At 41.2% G+C, this 25272-nt stretch overlaps 1 protein-coding gene across 2 annotated transcripts in view; it reads right to left on the bottom strand.

The window, feature by feature from the left end:
• Window positions 1–754: 754 nt before the first annotated feature.
• The window catches only part of RARS2 (arginyl-tRNA synthetase 2, mitochondrial), a gene marked incomplete at both ends in the record, with an annotated part of 37241 nt that continues 12723 nt past the window's right edge, over window positions 755–25272 (bottom strand). Inside the window, 14 exons of one of the 2 annotated variants that reach the window (XM_080616787.1) lie at window positions 755–841; window positions 2153–2216; window positions 3137–3211; window positions 5143–5238; window positions 6222–6331; window positions 6431–6498; window positions 8626–8750; window positions 9979–10055; window positions 12462–12522; window positions 15371–15526; window positions 15993–16174; window positions 18095–18250; window positions 20801–20877; window positions 24522–24605. In XM_080616787.1, the coding sequence (XP_080472913.1) occupies window positions 755–841; window positions 2153–2216; window positions 3137–3211; window positions 5143–5238; window positions 6222–6331; window positions 6431–6498; window positions 8626–8750; window positions 9979–10055; window positions 12462–12522; window positions 15371–15526; window positions 15993–16174; window positions 18095–18250; window positions 20801–20877; window positions 24522–24605 (1418 nt within the window). The remainder of the gene's footprint in view (window positions 842–2152; window positions 2217–3136; window positions 3212–5142; window positions 5239–6221; window positions 6332–6430; window positions 6499–8625; window positions 8751–9978; window positions 10056–12461; window positions 12523–15370; window positions 15527–15992; window positions 16175–18094; window positions 18251–20800; window positions 20878–24521; window positions 24606–25272) is intronic. The other variant, XM_080616788.1, reaches the window with a different exon arrangement.

The following is a 25272-nucleotide window of genomic DNA, read 5'->3' as shown; positions in this document are numbered from 1 at the left end:
CCAACTGTGCAGCTGGAACAGTGTGCCACCCCCATGCTGCTCTGACAAGTGAAGGCTTTGGTGGTGGAGATATTGTCAAGTCACCTGCACTACCTCACATGTAATGCCTCACCTATGTTCAGTGATGTGATGGCTCTGTGTGCCACGTCCAACTGCTTGTACAGTTGCTGAAGGGAATATGGCAGGTCCTGTTCCATCAGTTGGGCAGCAAATCCTCTTCCCTCTTGTCAGGTCAGTGACACAGGGATAGGTGAGGAACAGGAGGTGACAGCTGGCAGTTGGGCTTGGCTAAAGTTACAGAAGGGAGAGTGCAGTACAACACACACGGAATAAGCCTCTGGCCTGATCTGACTGAGTTTGTTCCAATATACAGAGCACCTGCAGCTCTGTAGGTCTAAGTACACAATAGCAACTGCAAAAGGGGAGAACTTTGATCACTTAGGGCAGCACACTTAACACCACTTGCTCCACCAAAAGGCAGTTATATTTGCATGGCAAATAGAGAGCAGTTCTCTTTTATGGGAAATACCACGTAGATGAATGTCTTAAGTATACTACTCCTACCAAGTGCCTGGGAGGTGACTGTGCTCCGTGGGCTCCCCTACATGGCAGTCAGTGTGATGGAGCATACAAACCTTCAAGGACAGGGAGAGAGGTTCCAGACTGCATTAGCAGGGACACACAGGAGAGTATTTATACTATCTTAAAAAACCCTTTTACTGAGAGACGTGACTTTACATGGCATACAGCCTCATTACATTTGAGTTACAGGTGTGATGCCAAGAAGTTTCATCCCGTTGGCTAGAACTGAGCGAGCAGCTTGAAAGAGACAGCACCTTGCCTGGAAAACAAGAAGAGCCATCAGCTTACAGTATTGCACAGAACAGAATGTGCTTCTCAGGACAGTAGTTAGGAGCAGCCTGTCAGAGGTGCATCCTTCTGTACCCATGCAGAGCACTGGAAGTTGGACCTACACATGATCTAAGTAACATACCAATACTGGCAGAATTCATACCAGCTGTAGATAGCCCATTGCAGGGTCAACAAAGGGACATTTCTGTCAGGCTGCTTCTGAAGTGAAGCTGAAAAGCAGCATTCTGCCCAGTCCTGTACCCTCAGGGCAAGGTAACCAGAGGACCTGCCTGCAGAAGAGCTAGCAATGACTAGAGAGGGAAAATCTTTTTTGCCCCAGCAGCTGTTACAGCCTGCAGATACTGCTGGAAAACCTCCCCTCACTGTGCCTGGGTTAGAGGCTGTCAAGCAACTGTGAGCTGCTTTGAAAATTTCACTCCTCCTTATCTAATGTCTGTCTTAGCTGTTACACAGCTGGCTGTTGGGGAAAGGCTCCATCAATCCTGCTTCAGAAAAACAGTTCTTGAAAGCTGTTACACTGTAAGATGTTTACAATTTTTTTACAGGGTAAGGCACTGAAATTTTCCTTGTAGCTTGGCCTGGCTTAGTCTGTCTTCAAAGGCACGAATACCTACAGCATCTGAGCTCAAATACAGAGCACAGCTCCATCAATTCCACTGAACTGAAAAACTGAAGATTTTCCCCCCACAACACAGCTCAACACTTAAATGTGATTTTCTACCAAAATCAGATACATACTTGCTTTTGAAATAGATTAAAGAGGCAGCGTAATTAGTATTATCATTTACAGAGCTGTTAGGGGGTCACACATTGCCTGGGAGATGAGTAGAAAATAATTTTCATATACTTGGAACTGCAGATTAACAGCTGTCAGCCTCTGCTTTAGCTGGAACTCCAATAGTTGAGATATGTAGGTGGCAAGAGGGAGGAGATTGAGTCAGTTATCTCCTCATTCTCTTGTCTTCCTACAAAACCACTAAAGGAAACCATCAGAAATTCACCAGTGAGTTAACTTGCTCAAATGTTTACTTCTGACTGGGTCTGGAGCAGTTGTCCTTATGGAGATTTGTGTTTTCAGAAGATCAGGCAGAGCAGACCCAGCAGTGACAGCAGTCCCTGCCTTCCCAAAGGAGAGCCTGCCTGCTGGATGGTTAGCCTGCAGGTGTGTATTCACCCCAGTGATTACGCAGCTAGGCTGGCAAAGCCCAAGGGAGCATTATCTTGGAAAGGACACCCTACTCAGACCCCAGCCACATAACAGCCCTGTGCTGTGCCATACCTGCGCTACTTTAGGGGCGCTGCCTTTCACAGGAAGGGTTTTATGTGCCACAGCTGCAAGATGGCTGAAATGGAAAACACAAGGAGAATGCTGAGAACAAGCAAGTCTCTTGACAAGAGGAGAGCTATGGGCTACAAAAAGCAGCAGAACTGGAAGAGCCACAACTGCAGCATGCCAGAGACTTATCTCCACCTGGCTGAGGGATGGCATGGTTTTCTTAAGTCTGTATATTATCAGGGCACGCCATCAACACCTTCATGCTTGTAAAATAACCCCAAACCAATCCATCCCTGACACCTTCCCCCCAAAAAAACCCCCAAAGCCCAAACCAAAATGAAAACAAACCAACCACACCCACACAAAAACCCGAACTGGTCTGGAAAGATCCTCCAAAGCATGCCCTGTCATTCCCAAGGTGTGAGATTCCTTATGCAATTTTCCTTAATTCATTAAAGCTTTCCCCATACACATGCCTACCACTTGTTCCAGGTCTTCCCCTGTGTTTCACAGTGCTGTTAAAAAGAGGCAGGTCCCTATGGAGCTAAGTTATATGCTGTATAACTTACAGTAATATGCTTCGTCCATCTCAACACATAGGCTGAGATCAGTGGTTAAACGGGTTTGGACAGAATTTCCTAGCTGAAATTTTGACCTTTGAGAGCATTATTATCACTCAAATCTGCTCTTTAAGACAGAATTAGTTCATTGTGATTTGGGGTTCAGACACTGAGTTACAGCAATGGGATCCTTTTTTGTTGAAAGCATTTAGTGTCTGCCTCCTTTGTTGCTGGTTCCAGCCTCAATCTGTTACACTATTTGCTATCCTACTTCATACCTTACCTGCTCCAGAGAAACTGTCCCACAAATTTACATCTTCCCACTGCTTTTGCTCTTCAAAGCAGTGCAGATGTGAGGGTTGCAAAGCCAGCTCAAGAACATCTGTCCCTACCAGAGATAGATGGCCAGTATCAGCAATCACCTTACCTAAGTGTGAGGAGGTAGCTGACAATGTGCTTGGGTTGCAAATCCTGAGAAGACTGATACAGAACCTCATCATACCTGTGAAGAAAGAAGAGGGTTGTTTGGTCTTAAAGGGATTGGAAGGTGTACTCAGATAAAAGGTTCATCAGACAGCTTCAGTCAGAACAAACGCAACGGCAGAGTCAACATGAACAATCTTCCCAACCAGACCTAAGCCATGTAATTAGTCCAGAATTGATTATTTCTTCCTCATTCACTTATTGAAGGAGATCACTTCTGCTTCTCATCATGCAAGCACTGTAGATGGCAGAGCTCAAGAAGGCAGGCTAGAGCAAAGAGAACACAAGAATTGTATTTGCTCCTGGAACACTCTGTCTGGTTTTACATTTCAACACTAACTGTAAGTTCCTAGGAGCAAAAAAATACCTATTAAATAAACAAGGCAGTCAAAATCATCCCTGAGAGGATGCTGCTTTTACTAAATGCAGATTAGAATTTTAAGTAGCTAAAGGATTCCCTTTAGCTTGCAGCATTAGAAAATACAAAACCAAAGTGGGTTTACATAGTCCTGGAATAAAATCAACTTTTGTAAGATGATATTAAACTGGATTACACAGGCAGAGTCATGGAGATCCGTTTTTCTTATTCATGTGTTCTGCTGTCCACTTGTACATATCCTCTTTTTTCTCAGCCTGCAAAAAGCTGCCAACACTTCTGGGGCTGAATAGATTTCCAATTAAAAAGTCAGGAGTGGACTTCTTTGCTCAGCTTTCAGGCCTATCCTGTGAGAATGAAGACCCACTGTAGGGGAGGATCAGGTTTGAGATCATCTTAAGAATCTGAACATGCACAAGTCCATGGGACCTGATGAAATCTATCCATGGGACCTGATGAAATCCATCCATGGGTCCTGAAGGAGCTGGCGAATGAAGTTGCTAAGCCACTGGCCATCATATTTGAAAAATCATGGCAGTCAGGTGAAGTTCCCAATGACTGGAAAAAGGGAAATATAACCCCCATTTTCAAGAAGGGGAAAATGGATGACCCGGGGAATTACAGACCAGTCAGTCTCACCTCTGTGCCTGGCAAACTCTTGGAGCAGATTCTCCTGGAAGGCATGCTAAGGCACATGAAAAACAAGGAGGTGGTTGGTGACAGCCAGCATGGCTTCACTAAGGGGAAATCCTGCCCAACCAATTATGGTGGCCTTCTATGATGGGGCTACAGAACTGATGGACAGGGGCAGAGCAGTTGATGTCATCTACCTGGACTTGTGCAAAGTGTTCGACACTGTCCCACACAACATCCTTGTCTCTAAATTGGAGAGACATCAATTTGATAGGTGGACCACTCGGTGGATAAAGAACTGGCTGGATGGCTACAAGCAAAGAGTTGTGGTCAATGGCTCGATGTCCAACAGGAGACTGGTAACAAGCCGAAAGGAAGAAGTTCTTTACTGTGAGGGTGGTGAGGCACTGGAATGGGCTGCCCAAAGAAGTGATAAATGCTCCATCCCTGGCAGTGCTCAAGGCCAGGCTTGACAGAGCCTTTGGCGACATGGTTTAGTGTGAGGCATCCCTGCCCATGGCAGGGAGGTTGGAACTAGATGATATCAAGGTCCTTTCCAACCCAAACCATTCTATGATTCTGTTCCTGTCAGCACACCCAAGCTGAACTTCCCTTCCCCAGCCTCCTCCTCCTTTAAAGGCAAGCTGCAGGAAAACTGGGAGTGAGCTCTGACAGTGAGGGCTCAGTGGTCATGGAAGAGCTATGGCCGCAGGGAGGGAGCACTCCTCATTCCCTTGGTTAGTAAGCTACATCTCTTGCCTGTGCGTTCAGCAGCTCATCTTGGTCAGCACGTCCCAGGTGGGCACTGTTGAAACAGGGAAGATCCCTTCCTTTACAGCATTGTGCTACAGATGTGAGAGACAAAAATCAGGGGAACCTCTGCACTGTCTCAGAGACAATGGTATTTTGTCCCTGGTATTTGGAAAGAAAACTAGACAAACCTGAGAAGATGCTGAAGAACAGAGATGGCATTTGGCTCTTGCAAGCACGCCACGTTGATGTCAGTTAGCTGCTCATTCCCATGCATCTGTTCTAAACTAAAATGTAAGAACAAAAAAACAAATATTGGATGAAAAGCTCTTGTTTGAAAAGCTGGACAAGAAAAACAGTAATTTGTATTTTTAAAGTAAAAAGGGTAGGCATCTTCTGCTCAAGCTGAATAGAACACTGAGACAGACTGGCTGATTTCAAACCAAGAGAACAAAATTTGCGCTAGCCATTCTGGATCAACAGGATTAGAGATCTGCATGGACAACAGGTCCAGAAGCTGATGCTGAAAGGACTAGGGAGGCCACCAATACCCCAGTAACGATACCTCAGTACCATCAATACCTAGACGATAAGGGAGTAGAAGAGGAATGGACCACAGAGAGTGATGAGGCTTGCAGGATCTCCCTGAATACCATCTTCTGTTACCAGTGCCTCAGATAGAACACTAGGTTGGTACAGGCCTTTGGCCTGATACAGGAAGGTACCTTACATGCTTTTATGAAAATCCATATCAATGTCTGCATTAGAAATGCTCTGACAGATCACTGTAATCAATACAACTGTTCAAACTGGACTCTTCTGAAATTCTTTTTAGAAATAATTAAATACGTCAAGTGTTTGACCTGAGTCAAAACAACTTGGTTACAACAGTGAGAAATAACAGAGTGATCAAAAAAACCCTCACTAGCTACAGCAGGAGCCTAAAACATCTAAGTTCTGTGATGTGGTATATCTTACAAGTAGGGGCATTTTGTTTTCTAAATCAGTTTCCTTAATCCTAGGGCCACCATTCTTCATCACTGACACCAAGCACACAGAGAGGCTGTTCCTAGAACTGAAGAAGTACATGGACACTTATCTCAACCCTGTGGAAATGAGGCAGAAATTTCATGTTAGTTGGTTTGCTCTTCTGGAAAGTCTCAGTATGTATCATATTTAGGGAAGGAGTTAACACTACCAATTGACAAAGAAGTTAATAAGGTTAAAACGTATGTCAAACTGTACTTCTGCACACAAATGCTCCTCTTACCTATGGAGTCTGGCATGGGTGTACTGCAGGAACACACCTGTATCTCCACGACTTTGAAGAGCTCGGTCCCAGCTAAACTGATAATCAGATGACAGAAGGCCCCGGAAGTCCTGGGAGAATAAATTAACATCACCTGGATATGGCTCTCCATCTCCATTTTGAACTTTTCACAGAAGATGCAAACACCTCAGGAGGCAACTCAGACTCACCTGAATTATTAGTGCTGCAAGGCCAACTTTCTCTGCTGTCTCTATAGGGTCTTCTATCTCTTTGGTTGCTGAAGAGGAACAGAGAAAAAGAAATCATAAGTCTGTAGCAGCATAATGGCTCCCTTGCTCAGATTGGAGATGCCAATAAAACAGCAGATCTTCCATAACTGTGAACTAGCAATTTAGAAATTGTCAGGATGCATACAGCAAATAGTCCAGGATATAAATCCTTCTTAAAAGTTGGGATACAGCTGTTTCAGATAGGCTTTTTTCCACTTCTCCTAGTATGTGTAATGCATGTTTTAATGTTGGAAGGGTTCATTACAACAGGATAGACTACACTGAATTCTTCTTCGCAATTGAGACAGACAATCTCTAACATCAGGAAAAAAATGACAGGGCAGTTCAGATTTTGTTTAAAAATTGATAGAAAACATCTCCAATGGATGTGGAGGCATAAACAGTCAAAGAAATGGCTAATGGAGCATTTGGATGTCATTTAGGGAGTATTCACACCATTCACAGATATTTAAACTGCTTATACTCAGAGAATCTGAACTGAATCATAGAATGGTTTGTGTTGGAAGAGACCTTAAAGATCATCTGGTTCCAACCTCCTGACACAGGCAGGGACACCTCCCACTAGACCAGGTTGCTCGAAGTCCTGTTCAACCTGGCCTTGAACACTGCCAGGGATGGGGCCGCCACAGCTTCTCTGGGCAATCTGTGCCAGTGCCTCAGCACCCTCACAGGGAAGAACTTCTTCCTTCCAGTCTAAATCTACTCTCAGTTTGAAAGTATTGTCCATTGTCCTATCACTATGGGCCCTGGTAATAAAGTCTTTCTCCATTTTTCTCATAAGCTCCCTTCATATAATGAAAGGCTGCTCAGAGCCTCCTCTTCTCCAGGCTTGAACAAGCTCAACTCTCAGCCTGTCTCCATAGGAGAGGTGCTCCAGCCCTGATTGTCTTTGTGGCCTCCTCTGGACTTACTTCAACATGTCCCTCTTGAATTGTTGGCCCCAGAGCTGGACACAGGATTTCAGGTGTGATCTCATGAGAGAAGAGTAGAGGGAAAAAATATGTGGGGACAGTTCATACCCCTGAGAAGTCTCAGACTGGCTATTGTCTCAGCCTTTCCTCAAGATTTACCATTTCTAATTTAGCAAATGGGAAGTAAGGCAGGAATTCAAATATAATTGGAAAATTTCTACAAGCACAGGTAGAATTTAGGAGCTAATGGATAAGCTCTGGTTAATGCTACAGTGCCACCTGAACACATCACTTCTTTTAGCTGTTCTTCTGCCTACTAGTTGCACAATGGAATGTGGGTCTGCACCTCTACTATGTCAGTAAAGTAAGTTTGCTTTGCACTCAGCTATGCTACTAACCTTTAAACTGAAGTTCTAAGCCCCATTTCTCTCTACAGTAAAACTGGTTTGAATATGGGGTGGTCACCTTTGTATCATTCTGCCTGCCTGCCTTCCCCCTGTCCACTCTACAAGCAAAATTATCTGGATTAAAAAAGCAGAGGAGGCAGAACAACTAAGATGCACACTACTTAACCTGTTCAGTTCATTGAGCACATTCAGTAACTCCAGAAAGCACAAGAGGGGGCAGCATTTCACTGGGAACCGCTCGAATCTTTACTGTGTCAGGAAGAAAGGGCTCTAGAGCCACAGCCCCAGGTGTGGGCAAACATCCCCTTCAGCAGGTTGGACTGCAGAGCAGTGACCTCCTGGGGACTCCAGAAATAGTCCTAAGAAGCTGGGAAGATGACAAGGCAGTAGCTGCAGACAAGCTACAGTCAGTCTTGCCAGAGAAAACTGTCAGAGCTACAAATCCTTTGGATGAAATCTGACTGCTCCCTGAACTCCAGCCCCAACCACAATATTGACTAGTTTGTCCCTCCAGAAAAAAAGCAACTGCTGTCCCCCAAAGGCAGGTACTTCCTTCACTGTGCAAAAGTGTGATGGAATAATGCCACTGGATATTAAAATTTGCAACTCTGTAATTTAGGGAAGTTCAGAGAGTAGCAAAGGATTATTTTAACACTGCTTATATTGTGAGAGATACAGAAAGTGCACAGAGCATATCACTGCCATTAGTTTGAGACAGGAAAAAGTGAAGGGTAGAAAAGAAGACACAGTTTTGATCAACACAGGAAAGAAGGTAATAAAACCTGAAGTAGCTAACTTTTTGCAGAAGCCATGTTTTGTAACATCCTTGAGCGAACTTCATTTAAAACATCTTCGAGGAAAACTACTTCTCCTCTCCGAGTCTTCATCCCTTGCACTAGACCAAAAGACACATGCCGGCACCTGTGGTGAAAAGCAGCAGGACCTAAAATTACATTTTAATCAAGAGAAATGTTTGCAGTGTGTTTGTTTGGAGCTGGATTCTCTACCAGGAAATAGCAATAACAGCTGAATAAATAGTGCTGTGACGTGGGAAGCTTGGTGATAGAATCAGTAACTCGCATTTCAGCAACCAAAGCTCCATACTTACTATACAAGGGGAAAATTATGATCAGAATTACGATAACCTGGTCATTTGTGTGCTCTCGGGAACCTCTTTTGCTACTAAGCTTTAGTACAGAGGACTCCATGCAATAAACTGAGGAGAGGCAGGATGTAGACAGATCAAATTACTGCGGCAACACAGATCTGTTAATAAGATTAGAAAGGGAGTGATAATAATTCTATTGTGGGAACATTAAGCTAAAAGTGTAATTAATCATCGCTAATAATAAAACTTCCATTGCTCCTGCTCACAGTAACCCCAAGCATTACTCTGGATCCATAAAGTTGCACTAAAATTATCCTGGGTTAAGCACTGAGAAAGGAGGCAGAATAATATTCCTGAAAGCTAAAATCCTGTATTTAACCACAAAAACATGCAGTCTATCAGAGAGGAATATGATTTAGTCTGCAGATCCATGACTGACCTTTGCTCAGATTGCTAACAAGGCCAGTAAACACAGTGAGTAACAGCAGGGATACATTTCTCTGCAGTAAATATTTCAAGCCTGAAGCTTGACTGAAACTCAGATTCAAATTGCTGCTAAAATACCATACCTTAAGAAGTAATAATTTAATATATGATCACACAATACCCCAGGAGCTATGCCGTAACGTCTCTGAAAGATTGTTTCTCTTTTTCACATCAACCAGTTAAGAAAGACCTGTGAAATGAGAGACAGGGCTGGTTTTCGCAGCCAGAACTTCACAGTTAAAGCAGACCAGAGGTACGGAATGAGAAGGCTGGTGTCACACTGTACACAATTCTGAGGGTTTGTTTTCTGATGGCTTTTTTTCCTCCTTATTGCTTTAGTTGGGTCCTACAGGCCAAACGTCTGCTTGTACTCTAGGGTTCATAATCTGCACAACAGCAGCACACCTTGGAGCTTAGTTTCATTCAAATTGCCTACATGATGTGTGCTACAGCTCAGTGTCAGGTGGACAAAAAAGCACTCTGGAATTCCAATGTACATATTACCCATTCTTAAACAGAAAAACAGGTATACCAGTAAGACTCGTAAGTACATACCTTTCTGCCCAGTCATAACCCATAAGCTTCAGTATTTGGAACAAGTGTTGAAAGTGATTGCTTTGACTTTTATCTGTCTAAGGAATGGAATAGGTGCATATCAGAAAACACTTCGAATTTGATAAGGATTAACTTTCAACGTACAAACACATAACACCACAGAAACTATGCTAGTAAGTCACTGGAAGCAGAATTAAGACCTATGAAGACAGGATAGACTTGGAAAGTGCAAGAGCTGGAATCTATGGCAATAGGATTTTGCATCTGGTTAGAAAAGTAATTTACTTTTTCCAAAACTGTTATTGAGGGGAGCAGTCTGCAGTCTGACAGTGTGGATTATATTTAATTCCGCATAGACCTAAGTGTTTTCATCTGCCTGGAGGGCAACATTCAATGGAATCTTAGTACCTCTTTAATAATACATGTCACCCATTTTAAAATGTTTTTAGGATTTTGCTTTATCACTGCATTTTTATGAAACAAGTCAGATTTTTTTTAATATAAATTACTGAATGCACTGATTTGCAGCATTACAACTCAGAAACCAGTTTGATGTTCTTTTAAACAAGTGGATCTGATGAAAATAAGATGATCTTATGAAGTAAGACTCAAGAGCCTCTATCTAATTTCCTTGTAACAAGATTAGGATTCTGAAATGCATTTGTATTTAATAATTAAAGACTAAAATCACTGGTGTTCTCATTTACACCCCTGAAGTCCTAACTCAGGACAAAGTAGTGCCACAGAACAGCAGCAAGGCTCAGCCAGGTGGCAGTTCCACAGTTCTGTCCCACAGACTCTCCTGACAGTTTATGTTATTGCACTCTCATTTTATGACCCACATTCTCAGCCCTCAGAAAAAGTACTTAGTAAAAGTACTAACGGTGTCATAAAAACACCTCTGCAACCTATGCAAGGTTAAGAGAAACAGGACTAGACAGGCTAATTTATCATTCCCAACTGGAATGAGACATTGATAGTAACAGACATTGGTTGCATCACAGTCCCATTTTGCTGCATATCTGGTTGGACTGGGGGCAGATCAAAGAGGCCCAGGCAAGGAAGTAAACAGTTACTGGCATTCAACTATAAGCAACCAGCCAACTCAAGACTATTGCTTCCACAGTGGCTCACTCCATTCAGCCCACATCCTCATTTGTGCAGAACACCTACCCAACTATTTTCTTTCTTTCTAACTGTTCCTTCTACCTTTGTCCCTACTGCCTCATGGTATAACCAATACAAATAATTACCTACCCCTGTGAACTACACAGGAAACGGTCTCCTTAACTCCTAATTCATTGCACTTTCACAGCCACACTGCTCTCTGATGATAGTGAACATTTCAGTCAGTAGAAGCAAAAAACTTCCCACCAAACCCAAACAACTCCCCCCCAAAAAATATGCCTGTTCTATGACCGCATGTGGGAATGGTAAGCTACTGGAATCTTCCTGAAGACTAAAATAAAAGGAAGAATGTAACTTAACTGAAAGTCACATGTTAAACTATTCGTGTATGTAATTTTATGGTTACTGATCTCTCCTCCTCCCCTGAATCATGGTATTTGCCACATTATACTGCCTTTGAAAAAGCTGTACCAGAGAAGATACATGGGCATTACCAAACACACCACAAACAACACGCATTTTTTTCCATGTTAGTAACTGACTTCACCTAAAAGAACATGGTTTTCAAAATACGACTTCTTTCTAAATCTGAGAAAAAGAAGATGTAAAAGCATTCTGTGATATGTCCTTGGTAATACTACAGCAAAAAAGAGTTTCACACAAATAAGGAGATAAACCTGCTATTCATTCACATTGTGTGTGAATTCACAGGGTGAGGTGTTCCTGCCCATAGCAGGGGGGTTGAAACTAGATGATCTTAAGGTCCTTTCCAACAGTAACTATTCTATGATTACTGATAACTGTTGGAATTATTAAAAAGCAAATAAAATCAAACTGAGAAATATAACCAGATTCTCTACCTACAACTGCTTCTCTGTCCAGATTGATTAAGCTGCACTTTATGTGCAATTTCTACATAATGAAATCAAGGCACTGTTCAAAGCCATAAAAATTTGCATTTCAGATAAGATATTAGGACTTTAGATTTAGATTCATTTTAGATCATTACTTTCTAAATTAATGTTTTACAACCATTTGTAACACTAAAAGGTTTTCCTCACTTGTTAAATATTAACTACAACATCTTATATAGAGTGTCAATTGAGTGAAAGTTTCTTTAACAGCAATTGCAATGAATTTTTTAAGACAGTAACTCCAGAGCTGATTTTTAAACCATTTTGTGCATCCATTGTGAACTGAAACAGAACCAAGAAACACTGCCACACTGAGGCACAGCTGCTGGGCAGTGAGGGCACCTATTTCCCTGCCAAAAATACCATGTGCTGAAGTCACATTGCAAGCAAGAGCCCCCCTGGATTACTGGAGAGTCAAGCTCGAAATCTAGAATTACTTACCACATAAATCATGGTATCACAGCTATGCTTATTCATTCGGTCTATAGCAGCAGCCAGATCTCTGAAAGAGGTAACAAAAAACTATTTGGACTTTCACTCAAACATACTTCATTATCTGCCTCTTGGGAAAAGAATCTACTCTTATGCTGGGGAGAGGACTGCCTGATTAAAGGTATCCCTGTGCAGATTACACAAAAAAGAGGACATGTATACTTTCTTAATGATGTGTTTGAAATGGTGGAGGTTTTTTGTAAGCCACTAGCTATGAAAATTACCGAAGAAAGTATTTATGTGCAGAGCTAAGTCTGGTCTCTGTCTGTCTACCGGGACCATCAATCCACTAGGACTTGAGAGAAATAACCTTCTCTTGGAAAACTCTCTGGCTAATCTTCACAGACACAAAGTAGTAGAGAGGAAAACACCTTGCTGTAGCCCCTCCCAGGACTGTCACAGGAGAGCCATCAGCCCCATGTTCCAGCCTGAAACCAGCCCCAGAGGTTACCAGGAACAGCTCCCCAGACCACCTTCTGACTGGGAGACATTACTGCCTAAGGGACATGGGACACATGGGATGCAAGGGAAAAGCATTTTGCAATTGCACAAGACTTACATGGGATGCTTAGGGGAGTAACCAGAGATATCAAAAGATAGGGAGAAGATGTCAAAACGACAAGTGGTTTGTAAACCAGTTGCTCATCAGTATGCTTGTCTGGTTGTGCCCCACACCCGATGAGCACAATCTGTCCTGTCTTTGCATTAAACTCCATTTCAAACTTTTCCTGGGCAAGGGGCTCTTTCTTCTGTGTTCATGCCTGTTTGGAGATCTGAGTATCAGTAACTGGAGTTGCAAACTATAGCTCGTACAGGCCATGCATCTGTGGTGCTAGCAACTGAAAGGACTGGAGCTAAGTGAAATTAGGTGATAGCAACTGAAATCTGAGCATGGGTCAGTTACAGGGACCAAAGTGTCTCTGCTACCAACAACTGGAGTGAGGGAACACATACCCACATGTGATGGACAGCAAATCATAGAATCATAGAATAGCTAGGATTGGAAAAGACCTTAAGATCTTCTAGTTCCAACCCCCCTGCCATGGGCAGAGACACCTCCCACTAAACCATGTCACCCAAGGCCCTGTCCAACCTGGCCTTGAACACCGCCAGGGATGAAGCATTCACAGCTTCCCTGGGCAACCCATTCCAGTGCCTCACCACCCTCACAGTAAAGAATTTCTTTCTTATATCCAATCTAAACTTCCCCTGTTTAAGTTTTAACCCGTTACCCCTTGTCCTGTCACTACAGTCCCTAATGAAGAGTCCCTAAAATATCATAGAATGGTTCGTGTTGTAAGGGACCTTAAAGCTCATCTAGTTCCAGCCCCCTGCCATGGGCACGGACACCTTCCACTAGACCAGGTTGCGTAAAGCCTCATCCAACCTGGCCTTGAACACTGCCACAGATAGGGCAGCCACAGCTTTTCTGGGCAATCTGTGCCAGTGCCTCACCACCCTCACAGTAAGGAATTTCCTTTCATCTGATCTAAATCTACCCTCTTGCAGTTTAAAGCCATTCCCCCTTATCCTGTCCCTACGTGCTCTTATAAATGCCAAGCTGAAATAGCCTGCTGTACCTGGCAGCCAGGTTAAGTGTGTGCTTTCAAAGATGAGCAGGAGTCTAACTACCGGCATCGGGGAGTCTGGGGGTTGACTGAGACCTGCCTGTTTCCATGTGTCTATATGTATGAGGCAGCAGCAGAGAGTGAGGATCCAGGGCCAGCTGCTGGATGGACTGTGTGTCTAAGCTCAATTAATAGAGAGATACACTGCACCTATACCAGCAACTAGAGTGGGGATGTGGGCCTTGGGGCTCACATGCCCGGGCGCCAGCAACTGAGGAGACCTGAGGATCCAGAGGCCAGCTGGAGTGTTGAAGTTCAGCTACTGGAGGGATATACATTGTGCATACGTAGTCTGTACATACAATACATATGTGTATTACTTATGTAGATAACCTATATCACATACATAGGTGTGTGTATATATGCATACACAAAAATAACGTGTATTTCTTCACACTAATAGATCTTCATCCTACTCAGAGAGGAAAGAATGAGGCCAACTGTGCTGAGTGGTTTTGTCTTTGATGCCCTGTTTGGGTGGCTGTGTGTGTATACGTGTGTGTGTTTGTGTGCCTTACTGGAAACAGGTGCTCAACCTTACTACTGGTTGAACCTGTGGGCATGGATCTGTGGCAGCCTTGCCTCTGTCAGGCTACAGGATTCAGCAGCTCCCTAATGTTCAAGATTGACTGCAGCATCTCCATAATACCCTTGCCCTGAAAAGCTGTACACACCTAACCCCGAGGGCTAGACATCTGATTTATTTACATTACCGGCACAAAGACACTGTTAAGGCTTCCATATTAAAATACCCAAGTGGAATTTTGATACTGATGAGAAGGCAGTGCTAAAATTGATGTTACACTGCTGGTGGTCCACTGAATCAATGAAGACATGGCTGAATGAGCCATTTTCTTCTGCATCGCGCTGTCAATAAACATTTTAAGCAAAGATCTTTCTAAAATCTTTATTATTTGGCAGGTATTTATTAGATGAAGAGATCCCAGCTTTGTTTTCAATGTCAGTAGCTGGACAAAGTATGGAGAAAGAGGAGATTTACTAACTGACTGCTTGAGGGGAGGAAAAATATTTAAAAGCAGTTGTTTTTCCTGAGCCATTTTTATCCCAGCACAGTTGCATTTATAGTTCCAGTTACAATTACTCATTAGCAAAGGTGTTCCATCCCAGAAATAAAAAGCCTCAAAATCTGTACTATCAGCTACAAATGTACTCACATACAAAAGCTTACTGGCAAAATAAGTGGCAATAAACACAGATGGGCTTACTTGCCTTGTGATATAAAGAGATGTCCCATCACTACGCATGACAGTGGAAAACAATGAGAGGTCTTTCTTTTCTGAAAGATCCACAACTCCTGTTCCTTTTCTGTAAGTTAAGAGAAAACACAGAAGTAACTGCAAGCCAGATCCAATATGCAGGTAAGTTCTGGTAAGACAACCAAAACAAAGCCTATTGCCATTGAACACCCCCCCCCAATCTCATTCTTTCTCTTTGAATGACCATCTCCTTTAAGTGTTTTTGAAAATCATTCCTCTGTGTTTGTTGTCACCACTGCAGATGCCAGAGAGCAGCCTGCCCACATTCTGGTGCATTCCATGACTACAGCTTCTGTCCTAGTTCAGCCAGGCAGCTCCTTCAAGGCAAGAATCTCACTTAACTCTGCTTATTAAATGGCACATGCAGCTACCAAACTGATTAACAGCCTAAAAGGCCATTAGGAGCTGAACATTGTCTTTGTACCTGCTTTATTATGGGCAGGCTTCTGTGCTAGCCACAGAAAATTCAAACTTAATTTTTCACTAACTGCACAAATCCTATTGGTGTTCCACTAGAACAGCTACCAAAACCATCTAAAGAAAACTCTACCCCTTAGATTAGGTACAAACCTCACTCGTCAATATTGCATTTGAAATGCACCTGAGACGTTAAGTAAACTACACCAATAAATGGAATAACGAGTTCATACACTGTTTTCTGAAGGAGTCCTTTATCCTCCAACATCTTTAGAACTTCCTGGGACTTCTCCTGGTAAAATGACTCTCCAGAATATTCATCAAAGTGCACTCCTAGACGCTGCAAAGTTTCAAGAACATCAAAGAAGGGTGACATTGTTAAGAACGAGGCTAATAATTTCTTCAAATTATGTCAGATGTAGGTTTGTGTCACAGGTCACACAGAGTGCAAAGATCAATTTTATTCCAGGAAATGTCACTTCACTGGCAAAAAGGAAAGGATGTTTGGGTTTTGATTTAATCCATTTCTGCATTAGAATTAATCTCCCTCAGTTGAATAAACAGTGTTGGATATAATGTTCATGAGAAATTAGGCATAAACTGGATACAGCAATTAGTGCAAAAACTCTGAGGTAGGTCTCTAACTTGCTGTGCTGCAGGCAAACCACTGGACTGTAGAGTTGCTGCTTAGACATGAATCCATTCTTATTTTAAAAGGATACTAACAGACATTTTACAAAGCAGAAGCTGCTGCTCACAAGCATTGCTGAGCATACAGACATCACCATTACTAGGAAGGCTGAGGGTACACCTAGGAGAGATAAGATGACCTTAACTGTCAAAACTGCCTGAAATACAGTAGTACAAAAGACAAGATGCTTAACTGAGGGCAACAAAACTGTCAGTCCAATAGCTTGATACTCACTAGTTTGAACGGAATTGGGAAAGATCCAGCTGTGCCAGCCATCATGAGATCAATGAGGAGTGACCATCATGATGCAGCTGCATACACAGCCCAGTACCCCCTTAACCTGTCAGGTTAGATTTCCACTAGGATTACCGAGGAGCTTTCACTTAGGAGATCTTAACTTACAGTACTTGGCACGAACTCAGTGATATGCTTCAGGGAAGAAATTAAAGCACAGCCAAGTTATCTGGATTACTGAGGAAGGGGCTGGCCCTCTCTCTCTAAACTTTACAATCAAGGATGAAAGAAGACATGACCAATTTCCACAAATATATCAAGAGGAAGGAGATGGAAAAGTGCAGTTTTAAGTGAAGAATAATACTAAAAGAAAGAAGTGGTATAAAACAAGTCACAAGTTCTTTGGAGCTGCAAGTTAGGAAAAGTGTCTAAGCCCATTAAAACTGGGCACCCATTACAGAATTTCATTGCAAGAATGTGGGAAAGAAAAACACGCGCTTGTTTTCAGACAGATTCAGTTGGTTCTTGATTAAGACTATATAGTATTAATACTAAGAAACTGGATTCAGTGACAGGTGTTCTCACTCCCGTTTCCCAAATTCTCATAAGATTAATTTTGTGGGCAGTGGCACAAATATCTCCCACAAAACAGTGGACATTGGCTTCATTCTTGAGATTACAGTATGCAACAGATGGCTGTATATTAGTTCAACTCAACCTGCAGGTAATTTATGCACTGATTACTACTGTAAACTCCTGCTGCTATAATTTCTTACACTTGATTTAATATGCAACATACACAGCTCTGCATTATAACATTAGATCAAAAATGTGAAAACAGTTATCTCCCAATAAAATTTACTGCATGGAAACAGGGTTAGTGGGTTGCTGCTGACTTCAAAGATAAAGCAAAACTGAACAACATTTATCTAATACTGATTTACTCTGTTGCTCAGCACCATACTCCCAGCTTCAGGGCTTCTAAGAAGGGAGAATTAGTCTAAGGGCCAATTACATGGACTCCATTCAATAAAATGTATCCAGGGTGTCAGCAACTAAAGTGATGGGCTGTTTGGATGTTAAATCAACTACTGTGCTTCCAAACAGAATGAGGCATAACCTGGAATACTGGGAAATATCTTTCCCACAACACTGTAAAGTTCACTGGAAAAGCAATGAATTGGCAACATTACAGCAGCCTCTGTTCCTAAGTCAGTTCACTGCTTGTCAACCTCTTGGATGAAAAGGTGCTTTGCACTGTCAAGTAGATTGATGGAACAATAGATTACAAAAGACCATTTTACCAACACAAAAAAAGCAGTGGATGATTTGCACCTTATAAATTCGGATGTATTCCTCAATACTGAAGTCTCTAAATTGTTTCCAAAGTGACAACGTCTGCTCATCATGTTCTTCTAGTTTTCTGAAGAAATCCTTAGCCAGCTTTTTCACGTTTTCATCATCTGCTTCTTTGTTAATTTGCACATACACCTAAAATATAATGGCACTGAAAATGTTGAAGAAGTATAATCCTCTCCTCCAGTAAATATATGCAAAGTTCTACAGGAACAATACAAATACATTTAAAAATGACATTTGTAATGTCAAAATAAAGACATCTTAAAGCAACACATTTCCCATTTAAAGGACAAATGAGTAGTCCAAACTCCAATAGGAAAATGTGCAGCTTATCATGAAACAAGAATATTGTCATAAAAATTCCTTATTGCTGTTGCTGTTGTCCTCTTCATAACCTTGAAACAACTGCAGCAGCAGAACATGGAAGAACTAATTTATGCATGAAAGGGAAACCATCACAGTTTTTAAATTAGAGACTTTTCCTCAGAGGACCACAAAGTTGATATTTATAACAACTGCACTACCTAAAAGTGAGATGGCAGCTGAAGCAGCAAAGTCCTAGCTAGAAACCCAGTTCTGATCCAAAAGCCACTTACTTACGGTGCTCTATATCCATACTACCACATATTCATAAATGTACATATACCCTGCTACTATAATTTCTCTACTTCAGATACAATAACGGTAATGTATTAGACATCGAGAGAGTAAGCGAGTTTCATCCTTCAAGGTGAAGCATTGTACTTGCCCTAATGTCTGATGTGCAAGAATGTTATCAAAGCAGGTCCACATTATGATTTCCATACCAACACATTTCAACAATGTGCAATAACACCGTGTGAGACAAGACTTTAAGCTCCACTTAAAACCCAATAAAATTATTTACTAATTAAAATACTGTTTAAAAACAGGCAAAAATACATCAGCCCAAAGTAAAATCACTTCAATCAATGAGCAACAATTATTTCCAGCAGCTTTAAAAATTATCTATTACCTCATGAACACAGAGTGTGTATAGATATAAAATTCAGCCATTCAGTGGATCAAATCAAGCATATGAATGTCAACATTTGGCCAGACACACATGCAGGCACTGTCAGTTTGCTAAAAGCATTACAAACTCTTGTATTAGCCAACTTTGCCTCTGTACCGTAATTTGGGCTCTGCTGTTCATTAATACACTCCTTTATATCTAAAGGCCAAATATTCACCCAGACAACAATTCCTTGCTTTCCATATGCAGCATCTTGAACGCCCATGGAAGTGTTTTTAAAAGGACTGTGTAAAAGCAATTAAATTAACTAGTGGTTACACCATGTATTTTGACCCAAATACTTCACTGCTGTTTAAGTCTTTGTAAGAGTTTTGATCCCCAAATCCTTACAATCTTGATAAAAACTAAATAATCCTAAAAACTTCACTCCTGCAATGTTCAGACAAGGAGTTTGCCAACAATACCTCGCTTGAGTGGGTTCCGCATATTAAAGAAAAAAAAGAAAGAAAAGGAAAAGCTTCCAGAACAAAACTCTTGAACTTTTCCCCTTCCTTTTATGCCCCAAGATTTTTAGAAATTTAGAGGCAGTTCTGCTGACAAGCCTCAAAGATTAACGTTTGCTTAGTTCTGCCACAAGAAAGAAATCTAGAGGGGAAATTTAACCCTTTCTCAGTAGCTTCGTATGTTCTAACACCCCCCTGCCTCTAATCTTTGCTGTTATAAAGCAAAAATAACACAAAAGGCATGTTTGCATCTGGCTCAACCAAAATAAAAGGAGCAAAGATGTCTGAAAAGGTACATTTGCCTATACATTTATTTATATGAAAAGTGTGGAAATTTTCTTTTCAAATGAACTACAGGAAGCATTAATTTCACACAAAAGCAGAAAAAAACCAGCACTTTGAAACGTCTTGGTTTTTTATACAAAATAGGAATGCAGCTGAACAGTTAGGAATATTTGAGAAATATATGCTGGTGGGCATGGTGGGCAACCAAAACGGCAACTTCCTGCGATGAAACAGTCCTCCCTACAGCTGGAAGGCATTCTCTGAATGCTTGTCAGCAGAAACTGCACCTCCTAATCCTTCTGGCTCTTTCACACTGATAGAAGAAAGAACAGCATTCTGCAGAGCCAGCACAGTACTCTGGAATGACAATCTCTTCTCCAGCTAAGGCTCCATATTAGATACAAAATGCTTCAAAGATCCTTTTGCCCAATGACAGTGAATTGTGTACTGAACAATGGAAATTGAGTATTATGTATTCTAAAAACACTAACAAGAAGAGGATTTTTACACCATACATGCAACTTTGGTAACCACATACTACAGCACCTGATTTGAGACTCCATATCCACTGCAGTCATCTCAGTGAACTCCGTGGTCCCCTACGGCCAGTTAAGACAGCTGATAGCAGTCAAGCCAGCTGGTAGTAGCAGCAATCAATGCAATCTAAGTACCCATATGATTACCTCCTTTATGGGAGGTATTTTTCAGCCTAATGAACCCTATCTCTCCTGCCATGGCCGAGTGAAAACTCTCTCCTGCCATGGCCCAGGCTAGCACTGGTCCTTCAAGTAAGGTTGTTCAAATCCAACATGAGTCTCATCATGACCCTGCAGAGCACTCTATACAAAACTGACAACCAAGTTAAATGGAGCATCCTCTGAAATGCCTAGTTGAACTTACCTCAAAAAGATGCTGCAAAGGACTGGATTTTAGCTTTTCTTTGTTGCCAAAGCACTGGAAACCAACACCCAATAAGCCTTGAATAACAATTAAATACAGAGTTAGACAACAGCCCAGAGTATTGTTTTGTTCGAGTCTAGTCCTAACACTGTACATAATACAACAAATGCCTTTTTTGAACAATATGATGGTGTATGCTAGAAAAAAAACAACAAAAAAAACCCAGCAAAAAACCCCACAACAAATCAAAAGCATAACCTTTTTTCCACTGCATGATAAACCCCTGAAACTATAATAGCTAGAAACTAGTAAGAAATACTATGTTGATTTTTCAATTCCTCATAAATGGAATTAATGTTTCTGGACTTGCAGAGAAAACTATGTTTTACACAGTAAATAAGTGAGAAGCAATACAGTGGCAACTGTCCAGTAGCAGAACATGCTCAAAACTCCTTGCTTTGCTTCCTCCCTTAACAGTATTATCATTTCAAGGACAATACTGGGACACAATATGGTATTCCACATACCACACATACAGTATTTTCAAGGGAACTTTTTGCTGAATGCCGAGAATATGCAGCTGTTTTCACATATCCAATTTGGCTTCAGCACTTTCTGAAAGCCATCTGAAAGAGCAACAAACCCAAATCATAATCTAAACCCAAAGAGCTCATTAACTTCTTCAATAATCTAGCAATATTAACCCTCCAGCCTCCTAAGATTATCTGAGGCTGCTTTTAAGCAGCTCATTCCTTTGAGCTGACAAGGACCAGGACTGATGTGAAAACAGCATCTGAGGAATAGGTATGCTTTGAAAACCACTGCAACTAAACAAGCAGCACTGTCTCAAGAGCTTCCCTCTTGAAAACACTGAGTGCAGTAGGAGCCGTGTCAGACTTGAGTAAGAAAAACATGTTAGGGTTTAGCAAATAAGATTAGTCTAATCCTATTTAAAGGGAGTTTCTTTAAGGACAGCTTGTTCTATGAGCAATGAGAGCTTGATTTCCTAATGATCTCTCTTGGATATTAGCATACCTACACATTCCACTTCTTAGTGCTGGTTTCACACTCCAGCACCTACCAAGCCTGACAGTTTTTATTCTACCCAAACACATCCTTCCACACGTTCCTGTCTTCCCCATACCATCCCCAGCTCTCATTATACTTGCCAATTATTGGCAAGATGCAGCATGTGTTGGGACTGATTCCGACTTAGATGTGCTGACTGGTTAGCCGGCAGGCTAAACACAGAAGTTAACTTTCTCTCCCAGAAGGCATTACATTGTATTTCTACCCCTACTCAGCTGCCAACTGTCACAATACCAGAAGAAATTTGTTCTCTGAGACATTTTTCTTTGTCAGATCTGGCTGAAGTTGGCCAATGGGTTCAACATCTATTAGGAGCGAGTGACAGGAAGACAGATGGACAGATAGCACGATTGCATAAGATTCGTTACCTTAAGAAACCTGCCCCAAAACTTCCTAAAGGTTGAGGACTTCTCTGCCATGTTTCAGCAAAATATGTTTTCAATTACTACATTTTAAAGTCTTTGACAATAGTTGTAATAGAAGTGCTGACAGATCATTAATTATAGCACTGCTTCTGGGAAAGGACCATTATAACAATAATGCTATGCTACAATTTTGTGAAGCATGACTGTATTATTCGTTGTAAAACCTGTCATGTATGTGAGCTGAGCCAGCCCAAACAAAGAACACCCATTGTGAAAGAAACACTTGGAACTACTATGTCAAAAGCATTATTCTAACAGTTGTGTGCTGCACAACAGGTACACATGTAAATAGCAGGCATTGTGATCTTTATACCTTCAGGAAACTTTGTATGAAAATACATGAAATTCCTGATATTCAGATTTTAGGAGTACAACTTTTCAAAGATAGAATAAATGAGGTCAGCTGAAAAGCCCTTTAACCACACTGCATTTCATTGCTTAATTGTCATTGCCACATTCGTTATACAACAGCATAACCATAAAATCATGTCCCAAGGGCAAAAATGAATGAAATATGCAATGATGAAATTTATTGAATTTTAGAAGAACTCATTCTGCATTCAATTCCTATGAAACAAATCCTAAGTGAAGCAAAGCTCTGCTAAAAACTACTGCTTGATCAGAAACAGAATTGGAAAGGATGAGTTGTGGAGGAAATAAATTAACAAAGGAAAAAATACTCTGTTGCTGCTCTCACAGTCATAAGAATGTTATTCTCTACTGTCTAAACCCAAGGAATTTACTCTTGAAGGAGAATAGGTGGAACTGAATATATTTCAGTTAGGTTATCTATGCTGACAAACCTGAATACATAAATAGGGTAGATGTAGGGTATTTATGCTAAATTTTTAACCCAGCTCTGCCCATAAAATGGATTCATTAATATCCCCATAAACAGCAGTAACAGTGAAACTGGGCTGGAATGAGCTAAAGTGGCCATTTAGTATATACTGCACTTTGTGTTTGCTATTTAAAAATAAACACACAGACACTGTTTTTGGAACCTACTGCAAAAGATGTGGGGGAGTTTTATAGTGTTCACAGGTGTCCCAGCTTTCAAAAACGAGGAAGTGGGCACAACAGCCTTTTTTTAATGCCTACAGATATGTCAAAAACAGCTTTTGGGGGCATATTGGAAAAGGAGAGGAGATTGTGGATCAGTTCAAAATGCAAGATTAACAACAGAAATCAATAAAGTTGCAAATTCTAGGGATTAATCAACTGTCATATATGAGGAGTATTTAGAGATCCAACAGTCAGACATAAATGATCTCTGGCCAGGCAATAAATATCAAGCTATATTAGGCTGCACACGAGAGGATTTTTCAGTCCTCACTTATTTGATGGACATTTCAGAAGAGGTGGGAGTGTGTATCCGTGTGCATGCAAATGCATATGCATGCAAGATCGATAGTCTTCTAGGGCCTATTCACTTGCGTATTCTCCACCTATCCACCTATTGCTACATTTTAAAGGGAAACTGAATATCCTGGGGGAAGTGTTGGTGTATCTTTAAAGATACAAACTCCCCAGGCCTCAACCTGCCAAAATACAGTTGCTGTGGGAGGTAATTATGCTCTATGAATAATGAAGTAGTTTCTAGAGGGAACAACAACAAAGAAAAACAGATAAAGAAAACATACAAACACAAAGACAACCTAATATAAACCATACATTTTGTTCCAATTATTCTATTGTTGTGTGTAGAGGTGTGGCATAAGTAAGTTAGCAAGCTTACTTTTCTACAGCTCTTCCACATGCAAAATCTGAACAAGACAGTATCACAGCAGACAGGCTACAGCTATGGTAATATGTACACATTTTGTCTGGAGGCAGCAACAGAAGTCTGCTGAGCTGTGAGAGTTCCAAACGTCTAACCAGCACACTCAGAAAATATTTATACTGCCCTTTAAAAATAACCCCCAAATTACATATATGTAATCTGAGAGAGGAGCTACTGAGGGACAGAGGGCAAATTTCCTCCTGTTATTTCTTGTACAGCAGTATAGGTCACTCTGCTGATGAATCAGTCTGGATTATTCTGTTCCTACTTTAAGGAGATTAACTCTACAGTACGTGCAAGGAAACACAATATTACTCTATATGAGCCCAGAGTGAATTCAATGGACCTGCAAAAACCAAGGCTGGAAATCTAGACCACAATATACAGTAGAAAAGAGAACAGGAAAACAGGTATTAAAACATACCGAACTGCATGCCCCAGTCACCAAGGTAATTCATTCTGATTACTTCATGTCCCAGTGCAACTTTGAGATTTGCTATAAAATTCCCTAGTAAGGAGACAAAATTGGTGGTATTCAGTTGCAGGTAGTCTCTCATTCCAACAAAACAGTTTTCTGGTTTTGTATGATCTGTATTCAAAAGCAAGAGGAAAAGCAATTGGATGAACTACTTGCAACTAAAAGCAGTAGTATTCTGAGCAGGAAAAGAAAGGCTGAGCATTTGAAAGGTGCCATAAAGTGTCTCATACAACAGTGATAAAAACATACACATGTATGTGCATGCACATACTGAAAAGTATATGAATATAAAAACCACTTTTTAAAGTCGTCTGGTACTCTCACAAGTATATAATTGGCGAGTATACATAACTCCCATCACAGTCAGGTAACCTCATACCAGGAAGTTAAGCGAGTATTCAAAATTCAACAACTGCTGTTAACTGTGACAGTAAGTAGAGAACATCAAGTCCTGAATCTCTAAATACTGCTGGACAGTACTGAGCTCTGCACTTAACACACTGGGTGTCTGGTATGCTCCAAACTTACCATATCACATAAGCATGTAATCTTGATTCTGTTATTAGAAAAAAAAACCCCTTCACCTTTCTCCCAAGATTAGCTACAACCATAGAATTACAAAGAAGAAATACCTATATCCCTTTCTCTATTTTCCTGTTCTTCAAGGGTACCTTTAATTACAATACTGATATAAAAG

Source organism: Psittacula echo, assembly GCF_963264785.1.
Source record: "Psittacula echo genome assembly, chromosome: 4".
Lineage (NCBI taxonomy): Eukaryota > Metazoa > Chordata > Aves > Psittaciformes > Psittacidae > Psittacula > Psittacula echo.
Note: the sequence above shows the minus strand (reverse complement) of the source record. Positions and strands in the feature narration are given on the sequence as shown.